We start from the raw sequence: 19868 nt of genomic DNA on the forward strand, positions 1-19868 counted from the left end.
TTCAGCAATGCCCACGGCACTTTGTCCTTCTACAAGTGCCGCTCCCGTCACTACTCCACTTTCGTCCCGCCATTGGCTGCAATGAATAGCACGAATTTTCGCATCAGGAAGCTTGGCATTACGAGGCTGAACTTCTGCGTAGTCAAGCGTTTGATGGATTCCATGCTGTTGGGCATGCCACGGTGCTTGATCTGATTTGGCCAACCGGCTTTCTTGACTTACCGCCGCATAGTATTTTTTTTTACAATTACATATAGGAGGACTGACGAACTATTATTTTTCTTTTTCTCGTATTTCAGTCTTCGAGTGCTTTCCGCATTGCTCTTGGTGTTCCACAGTTGACGTCTCGTACTGCGGAGGATTGGCTGACAAACTCTAACCAGTGACTATTGCCGTGGATCTTCACTGTCGTGCAAGGGTTTAAGCGAGGGCACGCCTTGTCCCTCGGGCATCGGTTCTCAAAGGTCCCCCTTGACATTTTCAAATTGCACACGGGGGTCATCCCACTAATCAAGAACGAATTGGAAGTCTGGTAAAAGTTTCGTCCAAGAGCACAGTGCCTTGCCGTGATTCATTGTATTTCCGGTAGTGTACTTCTGACCCTCGCATGATGCCACTGATCTGATCTGGATTTTTATGGCAAGTGAAGTAGTTTTTGGTGGCGCAGCGAGAGCCTCTCTAGTCGCGTCGGGTGCTACTGCGGCGGCCGTCTTGTCTGAGCTGACCTTAAGTTGGATCTCGCTCCAACCTAAGGTTAGTTGATACGTGTTTCTCAGAGTGGTGATTCCGCCCTGCATTGTGCTGACGTCACAGGCATCGCAAGGAAACTCGGGCCCATCCGTTGAGCGACACTCCTGCCAAATGGACAGGAAGAAATCAGCACATGCCGCGGGGGCTCCATCGACATAATTATCGGGCGTTTGCAGAACCTCGGAACCCTTTTTCGCCCAGACTATTTTCAGGGACCATTCAGTTTTGCAATAGTTGATCACTTCAGTCAATAAGGTTTCACCACGCCTGCGCCATCACAAAAAATCGTGCGGAGGGCAAGCGGAGGACTACAAGTACATGGTAGGGTGCTCAGTCTTTCTACCATCAATTTGAAATTGAGAATTCTACTCGCCGATCTAGGTGGGAAGATACGGTGGCCCTTGTTTTCAGTTTTGCAGACCCGAAGGGCTGGCGTTTCCTGGCCAAATTTTCCGAGTCAAAGCACTACTCGCTCTTCCCCCCCGATCTACCTTTTGAATTTCGCTGTGCTACTTTCATGACATCTGACGCGTCGATCATCAATCTCTCTCGAATCAGCGACTACGCTTTTCCCGTGATATAAAGCCTACAGCAGACCGTAAACGCCTTATTTGGGGACAAAAACACCCGCAACTTTTTTTTCTGCGCAATGGCACTGGATCGGTCAACTTGTTCGCTCTGCTTCTCATTGTGCACGCGGGAGATGTGCTGGTGCGTCATGCTGTGACGCGGCTTTGATCGATCCAGATTTTACAGTGATCGTCACTTTGCGTTATGCGGCCCAGATCAGTCCAGATCTTACTCAGATCTTACTGTGATCGTCACCTTGCACCCGTTGATAGCTGCTCTAGCGTTGTCATCAGCGCCAGCAAGGCTTCGTCGAATTCCTAATACTTGGGTACACTGGCTTCTTGGGGGCAATTGTAGTGGTACCCTGCTGGAAGGGAGCGCGGGTGGCTTGACGCGCTATGTGGGAGGTGTGACGCAGCTGTGGTGGCACTAATAGGGAACATGGGCGGTGGAAGAGGCTATGGAAACTGTTCTTTGGGGGGTGGAAGCCAAGTGATGTTCGCGATAAGTTGCATCTAGGGTTGCAGGAAGTGGTCTATGATACATGTATCTCTAACGGTATGATATATTAGTTAATAAATGGTATGAATTGCTCTATGCCTTGGGCGGGGGAGGTGGCATGCCCTCGCTGAGGAGCACGGGAGTTGATTTAGTGGGTTCGGGGTCGCCCATCATTTGTTGGACAGCTTTGCTCTTTAGCAGGTGAGCATATTTAGGTTGAACAAAAGTTGCGCTGTAAAATGCAGAATGGGTAAGGGGGCCAGGTTAGACAGATGGAAGACTGACTGCGCTTCGACGAGTAAGTTGCCTTTGAGGTCCTCTACTTTTCCGAAGACCTTGGATTTGCGACCAGCCTTGTCAACCAAACTGATTCGGACGACGATAAACTAGTGCCGGGTCAAGCACGTAAGTGTGTGAAAGGAAGGGGTACTTGCCTGATCTGCAAAGGTCGGGGCGCGATAATTTATGGACAAGTTGGCAGTGACGCCAATCTTGTCTGGTAAATTGATGATCGCCTTATATGACACGTCAAGAGACAATCAACGCCCAGCACAGTCAAACTCACAGTTCGCGCCAGACTCTCATCCAAAATAGTAGCCAGCAGCCCACCATGAATTATCCCATCATGGCCACACACGCCCCGACCAACATGCACGATAACGACAGCCTCACTCTCGTCCCTCTTAGCGCGTACCAGGGGCGGAAGGGCAAGTTTTCCCGGGCCACGAAGTGCGCCTGCAGTGAGGCTGTTTACGCGAAGCTGCTCCGCGTAATTGACGTAAGGACGGGTCTCGTACCACTCGTGGGCGTCGGGCTGGGCGCGGAGGGACGTGAGGAGGGGGAGGGTCTGTAGGGATTGTTCAAGGGCTGCGGTGTATGCGATTGATTGTGGGGTTTCGGGGTCAGGTGGGGCTGGGGCTGGTCGGGGGGAGATGAAGGTGATGTAAGGGTGGGGGTAGACAGAACCAAGGGTGTAGCCGGTGATGGCGACGGAGCCACCGAGGGCTAGTGTTCGGAGGTGGCGGTATGGCGAACGAGCAACAGGCGGGGGTCCGGTCGAGTAAAGTCGTGCATTTGCGAGGATGCGTCTCAAAATAGTGGAAGACATACTTATGCGGTTCCGCTAATACTGACTAGACTATTACTTGGTCAGTCACAACAAGTCAAAGCCGGGCGGTGCCGAAGTGGAGTTTAAACATTCAAATACCCAACTCGAACACATAGAAATCGACCACCCACGACCTCAACCTCAAGACATACTCCTCAAGACCGTCAAAAATGGTGAGTTACCAGCAAGCATCGTTCTCTGCGTGCATCGGAGCACCCTAGCACTGTTCATTCCATGCTCTCGCTCTCTCAACGCAATGGATGGCAAGTCCTTCATTCAGATACATCATGGGTTATCATCCTCATGTTCATATAGAATCGGTTCAGCGCAAATCTTGATCCTTGTTATCAAGTCAAGTGGAGTCGTCACGTACGATGATGATACTTTATAATGCTGGGCTCGTTGGATGCACAGTCATCCACGAGCGCTAGAGCTCCGAGACATGCAGCTTACGTCGCTGGCACCTTTGTGCTCTGCTTCGCATGCTAATTCGTTCTCGTCTCAATGACCAGCCCCCCAAAGCCAAGGCCGGTTCCCGCAAGAAGCCCGCACCCGCTCCAGGTGCTGCTGCCAAAGCCGCAAAAACCACAAAAAACCCTCTCTTCGAGGCCAAGCCCAAGAACTTTGGCATCGGTTCGCTTCATCTCTTTTTGGCTGGATCAGCACCTTACACATTTTACTAGGTCAACACATTCGTCCTAAGACCGATCTCACTCGCTTCGTCAAGTGGCCCGAGTATATCCGCCTTCAACGCCAGAAGGTCATTCTCTCTCAGCGCTTGAAGGTCCCTCCTGCTATTGCCCAGTTCTCCCATACTCTGGACAAGAACACTGCTACACAGCTCTTCAAGCTCCTCAACAAGTACCGCCCAGAGAGCAAGGTCGAGAAGAAGGAGCGTCTCGAGGCTCTAGCCAAAGCTGCCACTGAAGCAAAGGAGCCTGCAAAGGTTTGTATTTAAAACTTCGTACGGACATGTCATTGATCTAGCCGATCTACAGGACAAGAAACCTCTTTTCGTTAAATACGGTTTGAACCACTGTGTCGCCCTCATTGAGGCAAAGAAGGCGTCCCTTGTCATTATTGCCCATGACGTCGACCCCATTGAGTTGGTCGTCTTCCTTCCCGCACTTTGTCGCAAGATGGGTGTTCCCTATGTCATCGTCAAGGGCAAAGCCCGTCTCGGCACTGTCGTCCACAAGAAGACTGCCGCCGTCCTCACCCTCCAAGATGTCAACAGCGAGGATCAGCGCGAGCTCGCGACCCTCGTCAGCGCCGCCAAGGCCAACTTGTGAGTTTTCCCTTTTCATTTCGCAATCCTTAGATGCTGACGGGGACTCTAAAGCACTGACAAGTACGAGGATCAACGCCGTCACTGGGGTGGTGGTCTCCGTGGAAACAAGTCCACTCAAATGATGCGCAAGCGTGCAAAGGCTGCTGGTCAAGACTCCAAGGCTGCTGCTCTTGGCAAGCTGTAAGCTTTGTGCTAGTTCATGATCATACACGGGTCTCAGGCCTTGTTGTTCGTCGTCGTCACATTATATGTCATGCATGTTATATGAGTATGGTATGCATCGTACGCATGGGTTATCCCAAGTTGATAGTGTGTGGAGGCCATGGCATGTCACGCCAGGTCGTATACTGTGATGCATGTTCCGCCGTAGGTTTAAACATGATTGCTTCCTGCTTGTGTTTGAACCGTCGTTTGGAAATCTGTGCTTCGAAATTCCCACAACCAATGCAGCCTGCGATATAACTTCCAACGGTATCTCAACCTTGCCGGACATGCATAATCCTGAAGGCTGCATCGATCGTATCACACATGCACCTGAAGGCGGCCAATATCAATATTCATCTACGCCGAGGTCATACAGCACAGCCACTCAGCACGAATTTCTTACAGCTGGTGGTACCTTATCTCCGGCCCAGCTTGCGCTGTGGCTCTGCGTTTACGCGGCAACACGTATATCCACGTCATGTGTAGGGCTCAGCCCATCGCATGCACCCCTGAACCATGTAAGTAATTCGATATATTGAGAAGTGCTTACAGGCAATTGCAACTCACCGTGACCTTGTGATCCGCTGTCATGACGAAAATGTGGTACATTTAGCCACCACATTGCATAAGGAATTACTCAAGTTTCCCCGAATTCCCTTCGATGGACTCCTGTTGAGAAGGAATTGAACAAAGAGACTCTCGCCCTGCTGACAATATGCTTGGAGGGAATTGTTGCTTTCTTCGAAGGGGTCGCAAAGGAATGGGGATTTACTCACACTATGCACCAACCTCCCAATGTCATGAAGATTAAGGACGCCGGTCCTCACATTTCAAATTCGAGTCACACTGGACGATGATGGCATCCAGTTTCGCAGAATTCCCGGGTATGAAAAATTGCAACCAACTGAATTGATTTGGGGCGACGGCAACGGCGGCTGCGCGAGAGCTCGTGAAATCAAAAATTGAACTGCAAAAAAATACAGGATGAAGAAAACATCCAAGTGCAGGCTACCATTGATCCGGCTTCATACTAGATTGAATTGAATCGGGTAACGACAAACACGGGACCCATGATGACGACTAAGCGAGAGCTGGTAGAAGTCGAAATCAGTGAAACAATGTAGGGTGAAGAAAATATCCGCTTCTCATTATGTATACGCGCGAGAGGTGTGCCAGTGTCACCCAGTGCTGAGCGTTTAGCAAGCTGTAAGCTTTGTGCTAGTTCATGAAGATATCATGCCACATGACTCGTTGGGTACTGTTGGAGCAGGGGCCAGCGGCCTAAGCCTGCGATGGAAAAGCAGGCTGAGATGATGGTGAGGTAGGCTGCACGACGGTTCTGCCAGAATCTGCCTGGTGACTAAGCCATGGAAAGACCCGGAATGCCTTTGAAACCCCGAGTCGTCACGTATGTTAAGTACTGTTGTAAGTATACGCACTGGTTATTATGCCGTTGTGATGCTCTAACCGATTGATACATGTCTGTGTTCAAGTCCTTTTTTGAGAGATATAATTTTCGATCAAATGTTCACCGAGCACCGAACGTTGCTGGGCAATTGCCGTGACAGTATTCAAAGAGCTGAGAGCATGAGTGTTATTACGCATGGCGAATGGGTGAACCGGAGCAGGGGAATGAGTGTGAAAGATAGTCTAAACAAAATCCCTGACGAGTGTGAAGGATGTTTGTTCCTTACTCCCCATCCGCTCCACCGAAAACATAATGATGGATCCTGTTATGAATCCACGTCCGTAACCTCCTCGACTCGCGCTGAGCGACTCCCTGGACGCGACTGATCGGGCGACTCGTCATTAACCTCCTCAATAAAAGCCCCACCATTATTAGCAAGCTGCTCCTCAGGACTCGCACCAGCAGGAGCCTTTGCCTTCTTCTTCTTCCCAGATTTCTTCTTGGGAACATCCCACTCCCAAAACGGAATGAACGATTCGATCTACGCCAAACGCCTAAGAACCAAAAATACAAAACAGGATAAAGGTGACCACTCACGACACCAACGTCTGCGAATAATTGTGGGAAGATCCAAATTCCAGGGCTTGCTACGACTACGGTGATGATGTAGAATATCAACCGTACGACCGCGAGCCCAAAGAATGCTCCCAGCAAACCCAACATGGCAATACTGAGGTACCACACGCCCAAGCGCATCACTGGCGGCCACAACGGGAACATCACGGCCGCAAGCATAAGTACGACCATCAACAGCCCGCCCGCATAAGTAGTCCATTGAGAACCTTCGTAGAGCCACACAAAGTACGCGTCCTGGGTGAATTGTTGTTGGGGGACAATAGTGACGTGGCGCGGGGATGTAGATGAGCCTGTGGGCGCACTGCGATCTACACGGAGGTAGAAGGCGTATTGAATAGATAATTGGAGGAGAGCCTCGGCTTCGGCTTCGGTGGTGACTTTGGGTGCGTTTTTGACTTTTGCATAAGCAGGCGAGAGGAGGGCTTTCACTGCGGATTTGCCTGGTGGTGATGGTAGTGGTTAGAACAGCAGCCAACGAAATTAAATCCACGCAAAGCAATGAGATACCTTTGAAGTAATCGACGCGTTTCCCATTCAGCGCACCGACACGTATTTTCATGCCAGATTTACTGCTGCGAAGGAATTGGACGACGTTGCGAGTTTCTGGAGGCGCTTTTGCCTGCGTGTCATCCTTGGAAGCCATTTTCGAAAGAAAAAAAATCAATTAAGAATTGAAGTTGGTGGGTGTGATGTCTGGGAATGAGGGAGGCGCGCCGCGGTATAACAACTGCGAATAAGTGAGTGAGGTGGTCACCGTCCAACAAAGAACAGCTCTATGATTATGTCAGCAACAGCGCAACGTTAGTTGACCGTGGCAGAAGTTCTTAAAGCTTAAATACCTCCACCGTCAATCCGCCGTAGCAGGCAAGCTGAGAATTCCTTCTGTGTCCCCTTAGACTTTACTTTAATCCAGCTGGACCAATTGAAAGATTCAACACATTGAGTCGATCATAATATCCTTGCAGCGGTTCGACCTTGCAGCGGCGCCGGCATTACATCAACCGCTGCAGCATTTATATGATACCATTACCAGGTACTACTTCCCTGTTCCCCATCTTCTACTATAAGTGAGTATCTTCTAATACTCTCACTTCTTTCTACTGGAGCTTTGATAAGTTTCGATGGTTGCTGCGTTGCATCCCCTCACCGTTTGTGATCTTCCTACTAACGTTGAACTTTCATTGAACGACCCCCCAGATTCCGAGTCATTACAAAATGGAGATAGAAGAATATCTTCTTCCCAGGCCTACAGGAACGAGGGTGTTCTTCCCAAGGCATTTCGTAGATCCATGGATTATCGATGCTTATGTTTAGTTGGATCTTCACCTGGCCAGAACAGGATTACGAAACCTTAGGCTAATGTCGTGGTTTCTATTAGGGATCACAGCCTTGTTACAGACCAGACCAATGAAAACGGGCGTCCTTCCGTCACCGCAGTACCGTATGTCTCCCGCCTCAACTCCGCCTCCACCTTGACCATCCCCTTCTCGAATACTTCACCATCCCACATGGCAATCCAGCTCTCTGGGCCGTGGGCGAACATGTCAACCTCAACACCGTTAAATACCGTTTTCACGCTACCCTTCTCTTGAGCACCTATGTGTGTCCCGAGAATGACAGAGCCTGGCTCAGGGGAGAGCAGGCCAGCGAAAGCACAGGCCATGTACAGCTGTTGATCTTCTTTAAATAGGTGGAAGAAGGCTGTCGCATGGATTGCGGAAACACATCCGCGCAAAGGATTTAACGAAGTGAGGTTATTGAGGTCGGGCGTGGGAACTTCTGCTATCTGCGTGGAAGCAGGCGTAGCCACGGTGAGGGTTTCCGGATCGAAGGCGTCACCGCCTACGAAGTGAGCTGGAAAGGTATCCGGAGACGACTTGAAGAGTTCATGCCCCAGATCCCAGAGTTCTGTGTTAATTGCAAGTATTTTGTTGGTCATGTATCAGGCTGTATGCTATGCTCACCTCCATGAAGGTCGCTTCCGATCGCCTGGGATGCAGGAAAACCATCGAGAACCGCTTCCCTGATGACATTGCCAACTGTAAACTGTGCATCAGCATCCTGTGGAGACGATGGATGGGCAGCACATACAGCAGCAGCCGATGTCAAGGAAAATTGGGTTCTTGCATTCACGTCCGATACGCACAACTTGCTGATAAGCAGGTAGCTCCGCTAGTCTTCGTCTGAAGGGATGTATTAACTCTATCAAACTCGCGCACACAAACTAATACCTGGTAAAAGCCAAAAGACAGATGCAACCGTAAGGGGCAACCTAGCCGTAAACAAGTGAGTTTTGCAAGGACAGAACGACATGGTCAAGGGGCTAACTACCTTATATGCTTTCGCTTGAACGTCCAATATATGTTTCTTCAGAGCCGCATCGTCTTCAATTCCAGTGAGTGTCTTGTAAAATGCAGCGTCTTGGGGGCGCAAGTAATAAAGACTTTCGTCAAGAGGCGGGAAAGTGCGCTGAGCCTCAATTTTAGCAGGTTCTTTGTTCGTCTGAGCCATCTTGCTTCTGGTCTACACTGGAATGTGAAGTTATCTGGAGGATATGAGTTCGAGCCTATCGATCGCAAGAGTTCAACTTTATTCAAGTTTAAAACGATATGATAAGGGAATTACTGAAACAACATACGTATTTCTGGTCATAAACATGTTAATGGATTACCCCGCATGATTCATCGCAATTGTCGATCTCAGAGGAATTATTCAAATTCGCACTTGGGTCACACCTATGTCTCGGATCGACTCGTGACCAGTCCTGTTTCAGGCACAAACCGTGGCGTGGCGCGCGGGTCAAGCGTTGTCGCCGAATGGCAGATGATCTTCGGTCAAAACTTCTTGGTGGGCAACCTCGAGCTCGAGTTCAGAAAATTGACCCCAAATTTGCCATGACCAATTTTCCCCGTGGCTATGTTGTGCAAGATCAGAGATGAGTTACGGTATGTTGTCCGTACTTCGATCGTAAAGTACTAAAAGTTTTGCTAAAAGGTCGAGAGTATTTCAACGGAGGAACCAACATACTGCCGCTCGCCCGGTGTACTCATGAAAACTGCCATGTGTAGCCCCTATAGACTACAGAGGTGACTCTGTCGAGCCACTAGCAGTGAGGTCAATCGTGACAAATTGAAGACACGTTAATCAGTAGGAAATGCAAAATCAAGCCATCTAGTTGACGACGAGATTCCGCCGAGTTCGCAGTTGACTGTTGACCACGATAGGCTGAGATAGCGTTGCTGTACTGTTGAACAGCTTGCTGACAGCAGGCATAATTCTGAGACAGCGAAGACGGTCAAAAGCAAAGGCACGTTTCAACTTTGGACATTATTTTTCATGGTAGCTAATTGGCAATCAAGTGACTCACCGTTCGGGTCTCGATTGTCGATCGTGTCGAGTTACTTGGTACTTCCGTTGTCAGGAACAAATAGCTTTATAACATTGAGCAGAAGAATTCAAGTCACAAACAAGGTTTCAGGTTGCATGCGCCAAGGCATTGAAGCTGGCTTGCTTGTAAGTTTTCGTATCTCTATTCATGTACTTAGTATTCTATGGAAAACAAACGGTCAGTTGCAGGCGATAAAAGTATGATATATTTATCAATTGACCACTTCAACTTGGCCAGCGCACCTGCGAGTCGTTCCATCTTTAATGGTGAACCGTTCCCGATCCTACGTGAGACTACTACTTATACATTGTTTAGACAGAGCAGATGATATTTGTCCACAAGCTTGGACTCAATGCATGTTCGAGAAGTTCTAGCTAAGACTTATTCAGGCATACCAGATTGTTGAATGCGCTACAATGAGAGGCTCCCGAGACTCAGGCCGTGCACGGACATCAAAGTGTTCGCTGGACGAGTCGAGGTTGTAACGTCCTCTGTCAGAATACCTTTGGCATCAAGTAACTTACATACGTACCGCTCCCTGGTAACCCACAGTCCACTACATTTCTCCGCCCCCCCGAGTGATCCCAACATGCATGCATGATCCTTACAGATTATGAGTTTCGTCACCAGGCGACAGATGTCAGACTGTGCTCTCGCCCAGCAAAGATTGTTTAACAAGTATCTTTTCGAATCATCCGATAAATCTATTTCACAGGCAAGAAAATGCTCACAGTCTGGTCACAGACCAGAACAACATCGGGTAGCGTTCATCACCTCCCATGGTAACTCCGTGCACCTCCCTGAACTGTGCTTCTACCTTGACGGTCCCCTTCTCGAATACTTCGCCATCCCACATGGCAGTCCAGCTCTTGGCGCTGTGGGCGAACATGTCAATTTCAACGCCTCTATATACTTGATTCACGACACCCTTCTCTTGAGCACCCGTGTGCGCTCCGAGAATGACAGAGCCTGGTTCAGCAGAGAGCAGGCCAGCAAGAGCGCGGGCCATATGCAGCTGCTGATCTTCTTTAAACAGGTGGAAGAAGGCTGTCGCATGGATTGCGGAAACACATCCGTGTAAAGGGTTTAACGAAGTGAGGTTGCTGAGGTCGGGAGTTGGAGCTCTTGCTGTCTGCATGGACGCAGGTGGAGCTACGGCGAGGATTTCCGGGTCGAAAGCGTCACCGCCTACAAAGTGAGCTGGAAAGGTCTCGGGAGATGACTTGAAGAGATCATGCCCCAGATTCCAGAGTTCTATGTTAAATGCAAGGGCTTCATTAATCACGTATCGCGTTGTACGATATGCTCACCTTGATGAAGGTCCATTCCGATCGTCCGGGCTACAGGGAAACCATCGAGAACCGCTTCCCTGATATCATTGCCAACTATAAACCAGGCATCAGCATCCTATGGAGATAATGGAGGGGGAGCACATACAGCAGCAGCCGATGTCAAGGAAAATTGGGTTCTTGCATTCACGTCCGAGGCGCAAGACTTGCTGATAAGCAGGTAGCCCCGACAGTTTGCGTCTAAAGAGCTCGTCATTTGTGTATAAACTCAGCACAAACGTGAAAATAAAATACCTGGTAAAGAAGAAAAGATAGATGCACCCATAAGGGGCAACCTAGCCGCGAACAAGTAAGCTTCGCTGCGCAAAACGACATGTCCAAGGGTCCAGCTACCTTGTATGCTTTCGCTTGAACATCCAATATATGCTGCTTCAGAGCTGCGTCATCTTCAATTCCAGTCAGCTTCTTGTAAAATGCAGCGTCTTGGGGCCGCAAGTCATAGAGACTTTCGTCAAGAGGAGGGAAAGTACGCTGAGCCTCGATCTTCGGAGGTTCTTTGTTCGTCATCTCGCGCTTCTTCTCGACACCAGGATTCAAGTATTTGGAGGGCTATTCGACGAATTGTCTGTATTTAAACCACAGAGAAGTTAGCTGCGCAGTATCAGTGCAAAACCAGGATAGTGCAATCACTTACCAAACGTACTAGTGGTCAGTAACACTGCATGAAGAGCTAACAATTAGTTATCCTTCTAGTACCCATTGGGATCTCGAAGCCGCGCGTATGAACGTTAACACAGGATGAGCGTAGCGCCCATGTGAGTCATCGCAGAAGCGCCTGCGATTAGCAGTATTGCGATCAGAGAGCAGGTCCTTGGCAGCCTTTCCGCAATCTACTTCAAGTGAGTAACACACAAATTTACACAATCAAATGCTCTCACTGAGCGGCTCTACCGATATTCTGACCTAGCTTGTGCAGCGGTGTTGGAAGGTTGAGTCCCTAGTGTTTTAAGATTCGAATAACCTCACCAACGGGCTAGAAACCAAAGAAGTAAGGGGTGCCAGCAGCCAGTGGCAGAGCCAGCGCATGACGACCACCATGTTCATAGTCAAGGTTTAGTTCATGGACAAGTTTCTTCGTGAGTTGCGCCTGGCAACCTGGACACAAGCGAAGGATATATCAAGTCGACCCTCCGTTATTTTGAGATGTCCGGCAGGAGAGGACCAGAGTCAAGGATTCTGAGCGCGCAGCGTGATTATCGTGATTTGTGTATTATTATTTTTGTTATCTAGTATGAAGTATGCTTCAACGGAAGACTTGCAATCAACATCTGGAGAAGTTCCTTGAGGTCGGTCAGTAGCATACATGCTCCACCATTCTGAGCCCTTGAGTAATCCAAACATACACGGATGACACGGTGATCACCAGGTGTCAGAGGTCGGACTGTCTTCTCACCCAGCAACGCTTGAAAAGTTGATATCACTTGTCTGGAGTGGCATCCGAAAATTGTATATCACAGGCTGGTGTTGTTTCTACCAGTGGCGAGGAAGAAAAATACTCACAGTCTGGTCACAGACCAGAACAAAATTGGGTAGTGTTCGTCACTTCCCACAGACACGGACGTTTGCCTCAACTCTGCCTCCACCTTGACCGTCCCCTTCTCGAATACTTCACCATCCCACATGGCAGTCCAGCTCTCGGCGCTGTGGGTAAACATGTCAAGCTCGAGGTCTCTGACTACTTTATTCATGACACCCTTCTCTTGGGTGCCTGTGTGCGCTCCGAGAATGACGGAGCCTGGTTCAACGGAGAGCAGGCCAGCAAACGCACGGGCCATGTGCAGCTGCTGATCTTCTTTAAACAGGTGGAAGAAGGCTGTTGCGTGAATTGCGGAGACACATCCGCGTAAAGGATTCAACGATGTGAGGTTGCTGAGATCGGGAGTTAGAGCTCCTGCTATCTGCATGGACGCAGGTGGAGCGATGGAGAGGATTTCCGGGTCGAAGGCATCACCGCCCACAAAATGAGCTGGAAAGGTATCCGGAGACGACTTGAAGAGTTCATGCCCCAGATTCCAGAGTTCTGTCAGTGGGTAAATTGAAAGAGCTTCGTTGACCATGCGCTATTCTCACCTGGGCGAAGATCGCATCCGATGGCCCGAACTGCAGGAAACCCGTCTAAAACCGCCTCCCTAATGTCATTGCCAACTGTAACCGTGCCAATGAGCACTTTTTGGAGATGCTGAAGTGAGAGCACATACAGCAGCAGCCGATGTCAAGGAAAATTGGGTTCTTGCATTCATGTCCGAGGCGCAAGACTTGCTGATAAGCAGGTAGCGCTGACAGTCTGTGTCTAAAAATTTCGATGGATGCGTATCAGCTCAGCTGAAACTTGCACACAAACATACCTGGTAAAAACAAAAAGATAAATGCACCCATAAGGGGCAACCTGGCCGTGAAAACGTCGATTGTGTTATGGACCGAATGATGTGGTCACTGGGAGGCTACAGGTGGCTACCTACCTTGTATGCTTTTGCTTGAATATCCAATATATGCTGCTTCAGAACAGCATCGTCTTCGATCCCAGTTAGTTTCTTGAAAAATACAGCGTCCTGGGGGCGCAAGCCATAAAGACTTTCGTCGAGGGGAGGGGCAGAGTGGTGAGTCTCGATCTTTGTACTCTGAGACTCTTTGTCCATCGAAGCCATCTAATTGTCCTTGCTCTGTCTCGTTGGACGCAGACGACAAGGATTTAGCCAGCAAAAGGGACCCCTCCGCGAGAACGGGGGGACCCCATGGATTCGGAGAACAAAACAACTCCAAAAGCCATTCAAATGCTGTAGTTGTATTCAATTCGACAACATGCCATTGTGACTGTGACACGGGCTCCAGTGACAGTGACATTTTCCAGAGTTGACAGCGGAAGCAAATTAAATTTCGAAGCTAAGCTGTGTGCCGCCGTCAAGCCCCCGTATAATTAAGTACTGCTACAACAGTTGAACATGAGTAAGCACCACCTTTGTCTTCCGGTACTGTTATGCAGCATGCGTTAATAGAAGGCTCGAGCGTGGCTCAAGCGCATGGAAAATTTAGTGGTAACGTCCACAGACATGTTCCTAATAGAAATATAACACAAGTCCATCAACCCACCTTCTTCGCCTTTTCAACCCTCCGTAGTGCTTCTTGGGCTTCAACAACGCCCTCCCTAATGCCCACCTTGCCACATTGCTCGGCACTCTTCTCAAACAACTTCCTTGCACCATCCAAGTCGGATGACATCTGCACGGGTGTCAAATAAGCATTTTCGATATGACAAACACTTACTTCTCTTAAGCTCCCCAAGTTGAAGAGCACTACGCCGAGCGCCTGCTCACAGACCTCCCTTCCATCATCAGCGGGCTGTCCCCATCCGAACCATCGTGAGCTTCTTGGCTGCGCTTGTGCTCGCTCAATAATCCCTAATGCTTGACGCGCCCACGCCTCAGCTTGTGCACGTACTTCCGGTGTGGGAGGACGACGCATTATCAACTCAGAAAGGTTATTCATGAGTTGAGCAGCTTGTCGACGGTTTGTGAATGAGAAAAAGTTGAAACAGCGGCAGTGTCATAACTTACCTCGACATCGATCTTCAATAGGCACATTATTTGCCTTGGGTGGCAATAGTAAGGAGATTGCCTGAAGATACAGTGGCATCGCATACCTGTCGGTAAAAGCGTTAGCTTTAAATGAAAGGCTGATGTTAAATGGGAAGGGGATCCACATTTCTAACTGGAGGAGTGCTACTCACTCGATTCTACCTTTCTTCGCGTAAAGGGCACCAAGGGCCTCCAGTGGAGCACCAAGGTCTGTCTTTGACATCCATGACGGAAGTTCGAGTTCTTCGAGTGCACTAGATTCCGAATTTTCGTGCGCTTTTGTGTTCATATCCGAATTGGCGTGTGTCATCCCAAGTACAGACAGCCTCAAGACCTCCTCCACAGCCCATATGAGCCATTTCTCCTCTTCATCCACGTCCCGCTCACTTGACAATTGGCCCAATTTATACGCAAGGGCCACGCGTCGAAGGCGTTCCTCGTTGCTCAAGGTGTAGCTTGACCATCCCGGCGCTCCTTCTGTCACACCACTCGACGTCTTCTCGGCGTCTGGCAAGGGAGAATGTGGTTCGTTCGGACCGGCACCTAACTCCCAAGCAATCTGCAGAGCTTCTCGGGAGCGACGGTCTGAAGCGACTTCAGAAAGGAGAGAGGCTATGCCTGATAGCTTTAGATACGGATCTGGTGCGAATGTCTGATAGGGAAGGGACAGTGCTGTTTGGAATGCACTAAAATCAAGGGTCAGAACTCCATGAATGCAAGGAATGCAACAATCCGTACCGCGTGATGTATCTCTCGCTTAGAGACAAATCTCCTTGGTTCCTCGCTTTTATTCCTGCGCGGAGGTCTCCGCGAACCTGCTCTGGCCAGAGGGTAAAGGATGTGTAGAACTCATAACTTGAGCAAGATTATTACGGTTGAATGACAAGTTTGAGGGCAGGACTCACAGTCCAAGACCAGTCGCTCCGACCCCGAGCGCTAGTAGCGCTGTGAAAAGTTTGGAGACACGTACTCCGCCAGTTGTGCTTTGCGGTGGTGCAGCTGAAGAGAAAAACCTACATGCCGCTGGTCGGGTAACGCGCCATGCTGGTCGAGAGTTGACACGTCGAACTAGTCTATGGCCGCAGTCCTTAATGGCAGGCATGGTGGTTGATTTTCGAAGAAGACAGTGAATTCAAAATGACAACGCTAGCATCGTTTGGAAACTCCACTGGCAGAAGCGCCTGGAGTTTGAAAATGTCATTATAAGGTGTATCATGATATGTGTTATATGTATCGCTGCAAGTCTCCATTTCTGTGCTACTCTGCCTCCTCTATATCATCGTTCTCCAACCACCAGCCCTTTCCCTCCTCTTGGTCTCTTACAGCTCCTAAAATCCTGATATCACCCTCGCCCTCACCATCATCTACCTCCCCATACTCATCTTCTCCAAGAACATCCCCACCAACACTTCCCACACCCCACGGAAGGCACGAGAAAAGTCTATGTGCCCGCGGCACCGGAAGTTGAGCACCACCAGGACGGTCAATAGCGCGCAACCAGCCACTCAGTTCAACAGCAATGTCCCCATGCGTCCATCTTCCCGGTGCCCGCTCGTCACTTGCCCCTCCATGTCCCAACCACGTCGCAACATCGCCCACGCCTTCCAATGCATCCTGCTCCTTATTACGCACATCAAACCATGAGGGCTTGCACACCTTCTGCCCTTTTCGCGGGACCGGCGTAGGGAGAGCATGGAGCGTGGACAATGCGAGTGTCGGAAAGGCGTATGGAGTGTTGGACGGGAGGTGCTGTGTTTCGGAGGGAGATTAAAGTGAGAGACATGAATGGTGTTTGTACTCACACCGCCGACCCAGTCAACCCAACTAAGCCCATCACAGACCCCGGCACATTGATCGACATCCGTGCAGAACATAGTATAATTTTGGTGGACGTACAATCCCAGGAGCGACGAGTCAATAGGCGAATCTGATGCAATCGTCTACCAGCCGAGTAAAAGTACCTCAGTACACATCAGTATCACACTCAATGGAAGTCGTACCTCTAGGCAAACCCGACTCGCCTTCCGATCATGTTCCGAAAGCCAGTCTGGCAGAGGTGACGGGTCTAGGAGGGTTTCATCCAGCTCACGCTCCTTTGCGGCATCTTTGGCGGAAAGGTGTGTTGCCGGAGGGTCTCCCTTGCCTGCATCTCGTCAGCTTCCACTAAAATGGCGGCGGTGTGAGTACTCACGTTTGTTATACAATATCTTTCCCATCAGATGAAATAGTACTAGACTTTGCTCTCTTCGTGTGACAGCCTCCAGAACAGCACGCGCACCCCCACTTCTAGCCGTATTCCGTCTGGTCTTTCCCTTCCCACCGCTCTTGGCCAACGTTACTACACAAGAAAACTCCAGTGCCATTACCGCGCTCCTGATATCCCCATTCGACGACTCGACAATCATCTCCACGACATCTTTGGCTGGTGGCTTTCCGGACGCGGACGCGAAATGGTTAGTGAGCATCGCCTGTAGGGCCTTAGTCATCAGCGTCGGTGCAATAGGGTTGAAAGCGATGCGTGTAACGTATGGGCTGATGGAAAGATCAGGTCCGAGAAGGTTTCGGATGTCTATAGTCTCTTTCTTGGACCAGCGCGAACCACCCGCGCCGTCCCATGCATCATCATTATAGGCGTTCTCGCCGCGGAGACCAGAGTCGGATATGACAATTACGACCGGGGTTCCGGACTCAGAAGACCCACATAGTGACTGCAAGGCCTCGTGAAATCGCACCTGCGTAGGGAGATGCAGGATATTAGGCAGGTCCTCCAGAAGGATCAAGTGGCGGTTGGAAGCCTGACTCGAGGAAGTGGAGGGGAGTGATTGCGTAGATGGCTGTGTTACGAATTTGAATTCGCCACTGCGGGATTGCGATTGCGTCGACGCGGCTGCAGAGTTCGAAGTAAATATACTATGGCATGCGGAGGCTCTCTTGAGGAATGCTTGAAATTTGTCGAACAATGCTTCCGTATCCATCCAAGAGTCATCTGAAAGGGAGAAGTGAACAATTTTATACAAATAGCATATTGTGCTGGTGCTCACCACCAAAGTCCTTAGAATCTTCGATAAAGGCACTCGGGCCGCGTTCGCTCATGCTGTTGCGCCACTCGACAATTTCGAAACCCATCTCTCGAGCTAACACGCGCACTGTAGTGGTCTTTGCAGTACCAGCAGGCCCAGTGAGGACCAGAATACGCTGTCAGGAGATGTACGAGATATGACTGAGTCATGAATGAATCAACAGAACAAGACATACGCGATATTTTCGCAGCTTCCCAGTCGGCCCTCCTTCAAAGGCCTCCGATAGCCATCGTCGCACATCCTCGACTTTGCGCTTGTGCACTGCCAAATCAGCCTATGGGTGATACCCAACGAGAACAATCGCACCAAAATTCAGCTGGGCACAACCCGAGATAAACTGAGGCAGACCTCGATCGTTGGCTCATACTTATCAACCCAAAGTCTATCATCGTCCTTGTGTACTGGAGGCAAACCTGGCTTTCCCTTTCCCTTCACGTCCTTTTTTTGGGTCTGCGACTGCAACAGCGAGAGTCGTTGCGACGACACTGGATGCTCTTGTGGTGGCGGCCGAGACACAGACCCTGTCAGATCAAAAACGGGCAGCTTCGCAGACTGACATGACAATGAGTGCAAGAATGATTTAGCTTATTTTGACGCGTAGTATAAGACTGGGCAAAAACGAGCCCTCGAATTACAACAAACTTACGGTTCTCAGTTTCTTGTTCGGAGGCTCAGAGGTCGCGTCGAGTTTCACGGTCTTGAGTTTTGTTTTGTTTCTGGACGCCTTAGAAGTAGAGCCAGAAGATGAATGCATTTTCGAAGGAACGTCTTGCCATGTATCTAGACTCCCTGCTCCCCAGGGGAAGGCTCAGTTCCGTTCTAGTCGAAGGCTTTAGGATTCAACAAGTGCAAACAACCATCACGTCTTGCTTATGGTAAGCAGTACTATAGTAACTATATATGACGGTTCGCGACACAACTGACTCATATCTACTGTAACAAGGGTGGATCCCTCGTCCACTGTTGCATTTTCGTAAGCCCTCCTGACTGGACCACGAGATTGACCTACATGTGCTGTCAGGGAAAGTATTATACAGAAATGGCATGTGAGGTCACCGTTGACTGATCATCTTCAAGCTGCGCGGTAATGAAAGTGTCCTTGTCGTTGCTGGAGCCAGGGACTTGGAATTTGCATCCACCACCGTCATAACGTCCACGTCAGACAATAGGTTCGAATCGCGACCTGATACGCACCCTATTGTGTCTGCTTCCCAATCAATGACAAATTTCCAAGTGTACCGTTCATTGCTGAGGATCACGTTCTCCATATTGTCCTTTAAATGAGGTTAAATTGGACTTAGAACACCCCGCAGACTCGACTTACATCCCATCCCATGAAGATATCAGCGCCTTTGCTAATGATCAACCCGCGATAGTTAGGTGCTTCGCCTTGAATGGAAAGCATCCACTATTGGTGTCACTTGTCAGCACCGGCGCCGGTGCATCTCTAGCTAAGTACCTTCTGATTATCGCTGTGATGACCCAGTGCCCCAACTATTTCCGTGCTTGCAACCGTTAACACGCGTTCGTGGTACTGGAGGTTTGTAAAAGTCGCCATTGCTGTTCAAGATTCGCTGATAGTGAGAAGGGAATGAGGGGGACTTCGGCCAGCAAACTGCGATCGTATCATCGTTTATGTGTGTCCTTTGAAGGCTTAGCGTTCTGCTGTTCCGAGGCACACGCGCGCTCCTGGATCAGGTAAGTAATACAATGCTCATGAAATCGTAACTCATCACACTCGCGATCAGCCACCACGACCAAAGTTGTTACTCTGTCCCTGGCACGGATTTTTTGCAAAGGACCTGATCCGATTTCGCTTGCGAGGAATGTCAGTCATTCACGTCACCTCATGCTTATCGTGATGAAAGATGACGAAACTAGTAGGCACTTCCTTTGCGAAGAAGTTAGGAACCATTTCTCGGTTTCGCTTGCATGGGGTGTTCTCGATGTGGCACAAGGGAGTGTTTCTATGTGTACTACGTAGGTCAATTTCTCAGCACTGCAGTTGGTG

The 19868-nt window shown here is 49.7% G+C and overlaps 9 protein-coding genes across 9 annotated transcripts; 1 reads left to right on the plus strand and 8 right to left on the minus strand.

The window, feature by feature from the left end:
* Positions 1-506: 506 nt before the first annotated feature.
* DEU56DRAFT_754787 (uncharacterized protein) lies at positions 507-1470 on the minus strand (the record flags this gene model as incomplete). Its single annotated transcript, XM_041349850.1, has 3 exons — positions 507-1017; positions 1242-1336; positions 1378-1470. 3 exons carry the CDS (start codon positions 1468-1470, stop codon positions 507-509), a joined length of 699 nt encoding a protein of 232 aa, XP_041210226.1.
* A 152-nt stretch (positions 1471-1622) lies between these two features.
* Positions 1623-3170, minus strand: DEU56DRAFT_264617 (HotDog domain-containing protein). The gene is made up of 4 exons (XM_041345360.1): positions 2387-3170; positions 2256-2336; positions 2107-2207; positions 1623-2053 (listed from the first exon to the last, which is right to left on the minus strand). Exons 1-4 carry the CDS (start codon positions 2927-2929, stop codon positions 1915-1917), a joined length of 864 nt encoding a protein of 287 aa, XP_041210227.1. The 5' UTR covers positions 2930-3170; the 3' UTR covers positions 1623-1914.
* A 241-nt stretch (positions 3171-3411) lies between these two features.
* Positions 3412-4404, plus strand: DEU56DRAFT_733838 (ribosomal protein L4; the record flags this gene model as incomplete). Its single annotated transcript, XM_041348353.1, has 4 exons — positions 3412-3562; positions 3613-3875; positions 3928-4217; positions 4272-4404. The coding sequence occupies 4 exons, from the start codon at positions 3412-3414 to the stop codon at positions 4402-4404; spliced, it is 837 nt and encodes a 278-aa protein (XP_041210228.1).
* Positions 4405-6157: 1753 nt separating this feature from the next.
* DEU56DRAFT_754790 (translocation protein Sec62-domain-containing protein) lies at positions 6158-7111 on the minus strand (the record flags this gene model as incomplete). The annotated part of the gene is made up of 3 exons (XM_041349851.1): positions 6158-6373; positions 6430-6908; positions 6976-7111. 3 exons carry the CDS (start codon positions 7109-7111, stop codon positions 6158-6160), a joined length of 831 nt encoding a protein of 276 aa, XP_041210229.1.
* Positions 7112-7849: 738 nt separating this feature from the next.
* Positions 7850-8979, minus strand: DEU56DRAFT_911155 (uncharacterized protein; the record flags this gene model as incomplete). Its single annotated transcript, XM_041357259.1, has 5 exons — positions 7850-8376; positions 8433-8507; positions 8560-8651; positions 8700-8740; positions 8800-8979. 5 exons carry the CDS (start codon positions 8977-8979, stop codon positions 7850-7852), a joined length of 915 nt encoding a protein of 304 aa, XP_041210230.1.
* Positions 8980-10520: 1541 nt separating this feature from the next.
* On the minus strand, positions 10521-11999 carry DEU56DRAFT_264985 (uncharacterized protein). The gene is made up of 5 exons (XM_041345361.1): positions 11840-11999; positions 11539-11770; positions 11294-11480; positions 11167-11241; positions 10521-11110 (listed from the first exon to the last, which is right to left on the minus strand). The coding sequence occupies exons 2-5, from the start codon at positions 11710-11712 to the stop codon at positions 10584-10586; spliced, it is 963 nt and encodes a 320-aa protein (XP_041210231.1). The 5' UTR covers positions 11713-11770; positions 11840-11999; the 3' UTR covers positions 10521-10583.
* A 413-nt stretch (positions 12000-12412) lies between these two features.
* DEU56DRAFT_794667 (uncharacterized protein) lies at positions 12413-13988 on the minus strand. The gene is made up of 5 exons (XM_041352811.1): positions 13665-13988; positions 13551-13591; positions 13404-13495; positions 13276-13350; positions 12413-13225 (listed from the first exon to the last, which is right to left on the minus strand). Exons 1-5 carry the CDS (start codon positions 13848-13850, stop codon positions 12702-12704), a joined length of 918 nt encoding a protein of 305 aa, XP_041210232.1. The 5' UTR covers positions 13851-13988; the 3' UTR covers positions 12413-12701.
* A 69-nt stretch (positions 13989-14057) lies between these two features.
* DEU56DRAFT_794672 (uncharacterized protein) lies at positions 14058-15949 on the minus strand. The gene is made up of 6 exons (XM_041352812.1): positions 15683-15949; positions 15516-15632; positions 14930-15463; positions 14757-14842; positions 14467-14699; positions 14058-14421 (listed from the first exon to the last, which is right to left on the minus strand). Exons 1-6 carry the CDS (start codon positions 15877-15879, stop codon positions 14284-14286), a joined length of 1305 nt encoding a protein of 434 aa, XP_041210233.1. The 5' UTR covers positions 15880-15949; the 3' UTR covers positions 14058-14283.
* Positions 15950-15953: 4 nt separating this feature from the next.
* DEU56DRAFT_265020 (Rad17 cell cycle checkpoint protein-domain-containing protein) lies at positions 15954-18687 on the minus strand. The gene is made up of 8 exons (XM_041345362.1): positions 18504-18687; positions 18206-18400; positions 18033-18131; positions 17819-17972; positions 16969-17763; positions 16778-16920; positions 16580-16717; positions 15954-16526 (listed from the first exon to the last, which is right to left on the minus strand). The coding sequence occupies exons 1-8, from the start codon at positions 18609-18611 to the stop codon at positions 16035-16037; spliced, it is 2124 nt and encodes a 707-aa protein (XP_041210234.1). The 5' UTR covers positions 18612-18687; the 3' UTR covers positions 15954-16034.
* Positions 18688-19868: the final 1181 nt, after the last annotated feature.

The sequence above is a fragment of the Suillus clintonianus genome, assembly GCF_016758775.1.
Source record: "Suillus clintonianus strain FC179 chromosome Unknown DEU56scaffold_23, whole genome shotgun sequence".
Classification (NCBI taxonomy): domain Eukaryota; kingdom Fungi; phylum Basidiomycota; class Agaricomycetes; order Boletales; family Suillaceae; genus Suillus; species Suillus clintonianus.